This window comes from Spermophilus citellus, assembly GCF_964194105.1.
Source record: "Spermophilus citellus genome assembly, chromosome: 14".
Lineage (NCBI taxonomy): Eukaryota > Metazoa > Chordata > Mammalia > Rodentia > Sciuridae > Spermophilus > Spermophilus citellus.
This window is the reverse complement of record NC_138194.1, coordinates 1,381,785-1,391,984: the sequence shown is the minus strand read 5'-3', so window position 1 is coordinate 1,391,984 and position 10,200 is coordinate 1,381,785. Positions and strand designations below refer to the sequence as shown.

Sequence of the window (10,200 nt, the reverse complement as noted above, 5' to 3'; positions counted from 1 at the left end):
TCTAACTTGTGTGCAAGGCTACATTCTTTCTCCTGCACCCTCCAAAGTGGAGACCATCGGCGTGGAGGCTGAGATGCTGCTGTGTTCTGGCTCGGGCTTTGTGGGCATTGCATTGGGGTGCTGTCAGACCCACAGGCTGCTGCAAGGGGGAGGCTTTTCCTGTGGCTGAAGCAGTAGAAATGCACCATAAACCCCGTGAACCGTTTCATGTTTCCTGGTGGCCATGTTGACTAAAGTCAAAGACTCAGAGAAATGTCACTGAGTCCACTAAGCTCAACATAGTATCATTTTACATCTAGTCAGTATAAATCATTATTAATGAGGTATTTCCTACTAAGCCTTTGAAATCCAGAGTATATTTTACGGGTCTTGATTTGGACCAACCACGTTCAAGGGCTGAGTGGCCACGTGGGGCTACCGTATGTGTAGGGTTGCAGCTTCTTTGTGAATGCTTTCTGAGTGGCAGACAGTCTTCTGGTCTTGACAAAAGGTCTCTATCTCCAGGGTGGTAATCTTTTTCTATGCATTTGTCTCCTGTCCCCAGACCGGGTCCTGCAGGTCATCATGGACCTCACCTGGAAGGCCAGGAGACAGAACCTTGGTGTCCTGCACCCGTCCTTCAACATGGGCAAGTACCTCCGAGATGGTCTGCAGGAGAACCTCCCAGACAACGTCCACCAGCTCATCTCAGGCAAGATCGGCATATCGCTCACCAGGGTGTCTGACAGGAGGAACGTGCTGGTGTCAGACTTCCAGTCCAAAGCTGAAGTGGTGGACATGAGTGCTTTGCTTATCTGGGTGTCCTCACGTGAGAAAGCCACACCCAGGGCTGACGTGGGCCCTGCACAGGGCGACATACATTCTGTGCACACTGGGTGATTTGGTCTGCCCTGGCCGCATGGCCACACTGTCTAGGGACCTCTCCTGGCTCAGTTCCAGAGCTCCGCTGGCTCTCTGCAGATTTTATAATGAGGCGGGCTTCTCAAGCCAAGCCCCCCAAGGTGGGAGTGGCTTCTTTGTCTCCACTCTCAGGGTCTAGCATAGACTAGATATTTGCCATGAGACATTTGCTGATGTCTTTCCTAAGAGTTCCTTGAGGGAATGGCAGGGCAGTACAAAGGCACCCCCTGGCATGTACAGTCAGCACCCTGGCAGGCAAGTTCCTCCCGTTTCACTTTGCTTCTGGAAGCTTTATCTAAACAACCCGCACCTGCCAGTTCCTTCATGTATCCATCCTTGTCCCCCACTCTCCCCTGACCAGTGTGGCCTCCATCTCACACTGCAGCCCCAGGGTCTCCTGGAAGCTTGTCAGAACTACAGAATCTCTGGCCCTACCTGTGACCTGCTGCAGAACTACCTGGGGGCACAGAGCTGTGGTCCCACCAGCTTCCTGGGGACTCTCATGTGCATCAGCATTTGTGAAGCACTGTTCTAGCTACCCAGTCCACTACTGTGTCCCACCAGTGATGACCCAGTGTGGCTGTCCGGGAGGTCAAGCCCCAGGACAATTGTGTTGGCCAATTGTTCATGCCCCGTGTAGTAAGGCACCTACTCTTGCAGAGAGCATTCAAGGTTGGCGCCATGTTTGGAGAAGGCTGGAGAGGCCGGGCTCTCACTCTTGTCTCTGCAGGCCCTGCTCTGTTCCTGCTTCATCCCCTTCTACTCTGGCCTGATCCCTCCTACCTTCCGAGGAGTGGTAAGTGTGTGGGGGCGGCAGAGAGGGCTGCAACCTGGAGACCTCCTTTGAAATGCTCACTGCTCCCACCTACAAGGTTCGAGGCCCAGGTGCCCCCGGACCACGTCCCCATGCGGGTCCCTGGGCCTCTCAGTCTTGCAGACAGAATCCTTAGCAGCACCAGCTTCCAGGCACTGGGCAGCAAAACCTCCTCAATGTGTAATTAATGACCTTGCTGTGGGTAAGGTACACTGCAGGCTCACTTAACCCGCTCGTGAGCAGCGCAGGTAGGTTCCCACTGGCCTAGTTAAGGTGTCAGAGGCTTAAGAATCTACTGCTCCTAGGGAAGAGCTTTGTTTTCCAGAGAAGGCAGAACTGTCGTGTTTTCTAGCAGCAGCAACAAAAATCTGTACGTCTGGTCTGACACCCGTCTCTGCTCTGTTGTGTTTGCTCTTTTGTGAAGCTCAGGAGAAAGTTGGGGCTGTGGAATGCTCCCTTTTAGGGTCATTTTTAAACTCATGAGGAAGTAGCAGAATGATAAGACCCTGCCAGCCCCTCAGGAAGAGTGAGCTGGAGGTGGTGGTGGATCAACCCTCCTGAGGCGGGAGGTGCATGGCCACTGTGTCAGGGCTCTGCTGTCCCCCACCACAGGGCTTGTCTCATTCACTGCAAGGCAACTCTTGTCCCCACAGGTCAGTACCCAGGACAGGTGTCCACAGGGTCAATTGGGGACCTGGCCATTGAGTGACCAAAGCACATTTTGGATTCTGATGTTGGCCCCTTGTCCTGTTAGTGGCTTCAATATGTATTTCATCTTCTCAGAACTAAGCAGAGGGCCCCTGGGGCACTGTGGTGGTGACCCCAGATTCCCCAGTGCCCATTTCTGGCTTTTCCTCCTGGTAGGAAAAGCAGCCCAGAGCCCCCTTGGGGCATGCTTCCAGGTGGTGCCCCAGAGCCCTGCTCATCCCCCCACTTCAGGAGTTCCGTGCCAGACACATGTCCATCCTGATTTACAGATGAGAAAACTGAGGCCCCGGCTACAGTGTGGTCACTCCAAGCTCTGTGTGGCAGACACCTGGAATCAAGTTCTCACTCTCCCTCAGCATAGCTGTGACACTTTGGACATATTTCTGAACCTCTCTGAGACTGACATTGCAAAACGGGGTTCTTCACGCGGCATCAGGGTAGATGGAGAAGAGCTTGAGGTCAATAGTGCAGGTCCAGCTTAGACCAGAGCCTGCCAGGGGCGTGGCCAAGGTGGGCTACTTTATCATCATTGTCATCGTTCTTCTGCCCCGGGCCAGAGGCCACACCTAGAGATTGTCCCATCATTAGATCAGCTGGACACAGTGACCACCCAGTCAGCATGCTCAGGGGAGTCCTGCCAGAAACAGGGACAGACTTTCCTGAGAGTCAGCCAGAGCATTGCCCTGGCAGAGCGCTAAGCACCTGGAGAGGTTCCACATAGCAGAGGAATGTCCTTGAAGGAAAGATGGTCGCCCCTCCACAGCCTTCACCAAAGGTTCACATGCTAGGTCCGTGCTCCTTCATGCCCACGAGGCTCCCGATGCCCGGTTCCATCTGCCACTAAGCTGTGCAGCTGCACTGGGTGTGGGGCTGCTCAGTAGTCCTGTGCTCAAGGATGGAAGGAAGGAGGGACAGAAGGAGGGAAGGAAAGAGGGAAGGAAGGAGGGAAGGAGGGAAGGAAGGAGAGAGGGAAGGAAGGAGAGAGGGAGGGAAGGAAGGAGAGAGGGAAGGAGGGAGGGAGGGAAGGAGAGAGGGAGGAAGGAGGGAAGGAGGGAAGGAAAGAGGGAAGGAAGGAAGGAGGGAAGGAGGGAAGGAAAGAAAGAGGGAAAGAAGGCCGGACAAACATAACTACAATTGTGAACAAGTTGCAGGCTCACATCGGGTCAGTTTTGGACTCCAGGTGATAGTCTGTTGCTGGCCAAGGTGTGGCCAGCACTTCCATGCTTCGCTGGACCTGTTTTGGGCTGAGCTCTGCTCCCAAGGCTGGCTGGAAAGTCCTCCCTCTGTGGGCCCTGGTGGCTCTGCTGTGGTGGCTGTGACTGGGGATCATCCCAGACACTGATGCAGCTGTTCAAATGGTTGGAAAACCTCCCTACCTGGCTTAGCTATGGGCAATAAGGGTTTATGTCACACTGTGTCCCCAGTGCACAGAGCATCTCTAGTTTATGTGGCCCCTTTGTATGTGTTCTTTGGAAACACCGGTGGGGATCCCTCCAGCCTTGGCCAGCACAACAGGGTCTGGACCCCACCCTCCACCCGCCTCATTGCCAGGTGCCATCATGCAGTACAAACACCCCCTTACGACAGTATATAGCAACCCCGAGAGCCAGTGTAGAGCCTGGCCTTCCTACAAGGAACACAGAGGCGCCCAGTGAGCAAGAGTGGCTCTCGAAGCCCGTCTCCTGCTCTGTCCACCTGCAGTGGCTCCCAGAATTCCCCGCCAGCATCCTGAAGACACAGTAAAGGTAGCTGGTCCACCATGCGGCCAGCGCAATGGTTTCATTAATGAGGTTCTTGGCATAAAAGTTAGCTAGCAGAGATTGAAATAAAACACACAGACTCAGTTACCTTATTTCTATGGCCAGGTCCCAGACGGCTCCCCTCTCTGGTTCCCACCTCTAGCCGCCCAGCAGGGCAGCAAGGATTACTCAGGGATAGCAGGAGAGAGAGAGTGAACACGCCGGGGAGTAGCCTTTTATTGGGGAACAAGAAATTCAGGGGAGAATTCCATCCAATGAAGGTTGAGGGGGGACCGCACTCCAAGGTCAGGGTCAGTGATTGGGCCCCCGGGGTCAGTGGTCAGTCACACCCCCACACGGACGGGTTCTCTCATCAGGAGAGGGCCGGGAACGCTCCGACACAGCCAGAGCGCCTCAGACCCAAACCGGGAGTCGCCCAGTCTCGTGTGAGGATGGCTCCCCACAAGCTGGAGCTGCAGACGGCTTCAGTCCCTTTCTCCTTCCTTAAAAGCGTTACATAGATGGCGCATTCAGTGACAACCTACCCCTTGCGGATGTCAAGACCACCATCACTGTGTGCCCCTTCTACGGGGAGTTTGACATCTGCCCTAAAATCAAGTCTACAAACTTCCTTCACGTGCACGTCACCAACTTCAGCTTCCACCTCTGCCTGAGGAACTTCCACCTCCTGCCAGATCGATTTTCTTCCCCCCAGGCTTCAAGGTGAGTGGTGCTCGGGTGCCGGTCTTCTCTGTGATGGGGTGGCCAGCACCCTGGCAGAGCGAGAAGTGTGAAATAATCAGTAAGAAATAAGACAAAGCCAAAGACTGGATTTAAAAGTGGGCTCCTGATGGGTCTTTCAGCCCTGATGGGAACTGGAACTGAGCAAATTTAAAAGGCCCCATTCTTTATTTAAGGGGAAGTACATCAAAATCAGGGGTAAGGTTTCAGTGTGGGAGGGGTCTTGCTTAGGTGCCTGTTTCTCGGTGTGGCAGGGGCTCTTTGACCCTCAGGTTGTGAGCTCAGATGGCACCAGCATGATCTGGGCTCTCTCGAATGGGGGAGGTTTCACCAGTCGTTCCCAGAGAAGCAGCTTCTCTGTCTTAACGGCTTGAACAGACCCATAGTTCCTGTGTGGCCTGTGACATCTTTCCCCTGCTTTTTAAATTCAAACGATGGTCAGTTACTTGGGGTTCTTGGATCTTGGACCTAAGGATACGGCAACCTATTATCACGACACAAGAAAGAATTCGTAGCACACATATTATCCCAACAATAAACCAGGTAGAGTGTTTAACATATTTCCAGGGTTACAGCCGTTTAATTTATGAAGTATTGTTCAGCTAGAAACGCAGGGTCTGTGCGCCTGATCTTGCTTTTCTGCATACCCTGGGTGTGATCATGTGACTCCGTAGGTTCCAGCTATTATCATGGCTATGCCCAATGCCCCTCAGATGATTTTTAACCTTTCCCCAATCCCATTGGGAAGTGTGATATTTGGCTGTAGTAACACAGACACACTTAGAGTCAGCCTGGCATTTAAGCTTTTGTTCAAATTTGAGGGTAGAAAGCTGCTTACTGATATTTATGACAGTAGCTTTCAAAACACTGAATTTAGTCTCAATCTTTTCATCAATATTCACCTCATTGTATGGGCTTTGGAATTATTTTGAGCCAAATTATTAAGAAAATGAGCTTTAGCTTTAACATTTCTTAAAGTTACATGACATTTATCACCTTTTCTCCCTATTCTTACATTTCAGTAATTAAAGCATAAGGAGATTGAGCACAGGCATGCTGGCCGGAGCAGGGACCTTCCCTGTGCTTCCTGTCCATAAGGTTAGGGGAGCTGCTTCTCTGCTTTAGTGGCTCAACAAACCCATAATTTATACACGGCCTCCAACACTTCTCTGCCTCCCTGATGGGATTGTCTCTCGCTCAAGCAAACAAGAACAGCTCCAGGAAAAGCTGCTTGTCTCACGAGTTTGGTGATGGCCACCCTGACCATGGGCATCCCCAGGCCACATGGACATCCACATGGACAGGGCCAAGTGCTCCAAGTAGTGGGGGCTGTGGCTCAGGCATTAGGATTTCTCTTCCTTCTTTTTGCAGCGCTGGGTGGAACCCAGGGCCTTGCTGACACGCAGCCCAGGATTTTTTTACTTTTTTTTACCACCCTGGTTCTGACTGAGTCCCCCCAGGTGAGCAGGTGTGCCCTCTCCTGGTGGAGGTCTTAGAATCCTTGCACATTCACACAGTAAGGAAGGGTGTAGGGTGTGTGCTCACCAGCACTCACCTGCACCCGGGCTCCACGGACAGGAGGCTGTGCAGCTCAATGGACTCTCATGTCCTGCTGTCCCAGTCACAGCTAGGACGGGCCCTGAAATTTGTTGGTGGAGGCTTGTCCTACAGCCAGCAGAGCCCAGAGACACAGCACCTGGCAGCGAGGTCTCTGTGGAGAGGTGACATTCAGGCCAAGGCAGCAGGAAGGGCTCTCTTGGGAGCACCAAGACCTGTATCTGGGTACAGGCTAAGCAGCTCAGCCTGGAAGGTTCTGGGGGGATGTTGGTTTGGCTTTGAGATGACGTTTGAATAAGCGGTGCTCAGCGCCCCCCACACTTGCTGGCTTCCTTGCAGATGATGAGAGAGATATGCCTTCGGGGGTATTTGGACGCCTGCAGGTTCTTGGAAGAGAATGGTACGTGTGGGCTTTGTGGCCATCTCAGCCTGTGGGTAGCAGGATGTTCACATGGTGATGGGATTGCCTGATGTCATGATGCCCAGAATGTGTCCTTGTTGTTAAGCCGCACGCGTCTGTATTAGGGTGGAACCGTTATTACACGGTTCAGAACTGTTTGTCTTTAATGCTAAGAGTCAGTTGAGGGTTGAGGCTTTGGATTATCCTTCAGCTGAGGCCAAGGAGACAATATGAGGACCTTGGTGTATTTATCTACGCAGAAGGTCAGTGCTGGGCTATGTGCTAGGGACACTGCTGTGAGCAAATGTGGCCTCTGCGGGGCTGGGGATGTGGCTCAAGCGGTAGCGCGCTCGCCTGGCATGCGTGCGGCCCGGGTTCGATCCTCAGCACCACGTACCAACAAAGATGTTGTGTCCGCCAAGAACTAAAAAATAAATATCAAAAATTCTCCCTCTCTCTCTCTCTCTTTCTCTCTCTCTCTCTCTCTCTCTCTCTCTCTCTCTCTCTCTCTCCTCTCTTTAAAAAAAATGTGGCCTCTGCTGGGCTCAGGGAGAAGTGAGCAGATGGCCATGTGCTGTTGGGAGCCCTGCTCCAGGGTCACGCAGGAGGGATCTGCAAGTAGGACTGCCAGAGGCTGTGGCCCCCTGAGACCTCCTCTGAACAGGAGAGCTGGGTCTCAGAGGCTGCAGTGGGCCCGAGGCCTGCAGGCTGGGCTGCCAGGGGCAGGCGAGGGAGAAGGACCTGGGAATGACCGACGGGAGAGTCGGGAAGGGGCAGATCCAGGATGAAGTCCTGGCTCAGCTTCCACTCTGGGGCAGGGGAGATGGGGTCTGCTTGCTGCTCGGGGCCCTTGGGAGGGCCCGGGTTGGCTGGAAGCCGGGAGCGTGTTCTAGGGCCCCAATTCCATGGTGCAGACTTCAGAGTGGGGCGTGGGCGTGATAGAGATGTCCCTGTGCGCACACCTTGACCAGTGGCACCTTGGGCCTTCTGACCTGACCGCAAGCCCAAAGACACTGACACTGCCTGTGACCTGCCCAGCCCAGCAGTTTAGTCCTCTAAGGGCAGAGGCCACTCGTTGGGGTCAGGGGCCAGGTCCAGGCCCAGGGAAGGGCATGCACAGGGGCATGATACTACCTTGCCTCCTGCTGTCTTTCCAAGCCAACCCTGGCTCTGCCATGCATTAGCTGTGTGACTTTGGACAAATCTCTTGACCTCTCTGCTTCTGATTCCTTGGCAGGAAGATGGAGTCAGGAAAGTGGTGGGCTGCCCTGGAGCCTGACGGGCAGGGTTTAGCTCAAAGCCTGACGGTGCAGGCTCCACCCATGGGATTGCGATTAGAAATGAGCTATAATCCTTGTCTTTCAACCTTAAGAATCCAGGTGTAAAGCGGGGGTTGGCAAGCCACCAAGGCAGGAGCCAGTCACATCTGTCCACACGAAAGCTCCTTCCTCCCTGGCACCTAGCTGATCCTGGGCCTGAGGTCCCCGCTGGCCCCCTGGTAGCGCTGTGCTGGGTAGTCCCTGCTGCCCACCTCCTCTCAGGCCTTCTCTGCTCTCCTAGGCATCTGTGACCGGCCCGAGCTATGCCCAAGTTTGTCCTCAGAGGAGGAGGAGCCAGAGGCCATCTTGCCCTGCTGGGAGGACCAGAGGCAGCAGCTGTCCCTGATCCTGGGGCTGGCGGAGGGGGAGGAGCTGATGGAGCGCCTCAGCACCCTGCCTTGGGATGAGTACATCCTGGACACCTTGTCACCCAGGCTGGCCGCAGGTGGGGGTTCGTCTGGGGGTGGTCGGAAGGTGAACCCGAGAGCAAAAGTGCTTCTCTCCCGCGTTGTGGGGGCCACAGGGCAGAGTGAGACCAGCACCCAGCTGCACGCAGAGCCTCCCTTCCTCCCACGGGGTCATGACCAGGAGGAAGATGGACCCCAGCTGAGCCCAGTCCTGGTTGCCGGGCCCTCGGCTCAGCTTCCTGAGTGTCCCCCGGCCCAGCTAGGCTGGTGTTGGTGGAGCCGGGGCCAGGTCCCTGGGACGGGGCACAGTCCTTCAGAATGCCTTTCGGGTCCCTGCTCCCTGCCTGTCCCCCGCCCCTGGTTCCTTCCTCCAGATCCTCTCCTGGTTTCCCTCAAGTTAGACCTCTGTGTCATCGGTGCTGAAGGGACAGTGTTGGGGTCTGAGGGTTTTGTCCCCTCGAATCACAGGTTGAAGTCCTCTCCCCTCCCCAGGTTGTGGCATGAGGGGTGAGGGCTTGGGGGTGAACAGGTAGTGAGCAGGGTCCTCATGAGCGGATGAGTGCTCCTATGAAGGAGGTGCCTTCTGGGCAGGAGGGCCCTGGCCACACACCCAGACACCAGGATTCTGCTGGAGCCCTGGACGTGGGCCTCCCGGCCTCCGAACTGTGAGCCGCCGTCCCACAGCAGTTGTGGTGGCAGCCTGAGCAGGCCGGTCAGGTGGAGGAGGCCACAGGCCAGCTTCTGAGGCTGCATTTGGGGCCACCCAGAGCAGATGCAGTTCCTGGGCTTCACGATACTGGTGCCCTCGGAGCCGGAGACCCAGCTGCCTTGGCAACTCCAGACCCCCCTGTTGATTCCATCTTGTGTCACCTGCCACGGGGATGCCTGCCCCCCACCACCTCCGCAAGGGCTGCCCTCCCCATTGATCTTCCGTGGCTCCTGCTCTGAAGGAGCCACCTGGTAGAGCCCGCCCCACGGCCAGCCTGACGCTCCTGGGCTCCAGGCTGAGGGCACTGCCCACCGAGCTCCGCCTGGGTGAGTGGCCACCTCTTCTCTTGGTGAAGCCAGATCTCTCCTTGTCTCCCCCAGGACTGGCGGGAGCCATGAGCCACAGGCTTGGCTACCAGAGCAGGCTGTTCAGCCTCCTGCCTGTGCGGGTCATGTCCTTCGTCATGCTGCCCGTGGAGTCGGCCGTCGCCCTCCTGCACAGGTGAGCTTCCCGGCTGCCTCTCGTCTCCTGTGAGGGTTAAATGAGGGGACAGGTGAAGGCCCCGGCCCAGCCCGGCTCACAGCCTGCATGCGGTGCCCAGAGTTGCCCTGCTGTCCCGGGGGCCGGGGCAAGTCACCACCAACTCACAGACCCCGAGACTCCCGCAGCTGGCTGCGGCCTCTCGTAGCATCAGGCTCAGCAGCTTGTGACCTCATGGGGAAACTGAGGCCTGGAGACGCTGGGTCACAGCTGAGGTCTCGGAGCTGGCTGGTGGACCTGGCGGGGCCTGGTATTGTATCTTGCCCTTAGGCCTGTTCATTTATTTAGTGGTGCTCAAGAAATGAACAGAGTGTGGCCAGCAGTCCTGCTGTTTGTTTGGGCCCCTCCTGTGCTCCGTTCCTGCCC

The 10,200-nt window shown here is 55.5% G+C and overlaps 1 protein-coding gene across 1 annotated transcript; it reads left to right on the top strand.

Moving 5' to 3' along the window:
- The first annotated feature begins 940 nt into the window (after positions 1 to 940).
- LOC308633134 (1-acylglycerol-3-phosphate O-acyltransferase PNPLA3-like) lies at positions 941 to 9,974 on the top strand. Its single transcript, XM_081265681.1, has 6 exons — positions 941 to 1,696; positions 4,673 to 4,884; positions 5,925 to 6,000; positions 6,799 to 6,859; positions 8,420 to 8,623; positions 9,675 to 9,974. Exons 3-6 carry the CDS (start codon positions 5,956 to 5,958, stop codon positions 9,797 to 9,799), a joined length of 435 nt encoding a protein of 144 aa, XP_081121807.1. The 5' UTR covers positions 941 to 1,696; positions 4,673 to 4,884; positions 5,925 to 5,955; the 3' UTR covers positions 9,800 to 9,974.
- The last annotated feature ends 226 nt before the right edge of the window (positions 9,975 to 10,200 follow it).

Coding starts and splice junctions, on each gene's coding strand:
- LOC308633134 (XM_081265681.1), top strand. CDS start 5,956: ATGCTGGCCGGAGCAGGGACCTTCCCTGTGCTTCCTGTCCATAAG. Junction 6,001..6,798: donor CTGTGCTTCCTGTCCATAAG/GTTAGGGGAGCT, acceptor GCTTCCTTGCAG/ATGATGAGAGAGATATGCCT. Junction 6,860..8,419: donor CAGGTTCTTGGAAGAGAATG/GTACGTGTGGGC, acceptor CTGCTCTCCTAG/GCATCTGTGACCGGCCCGAG.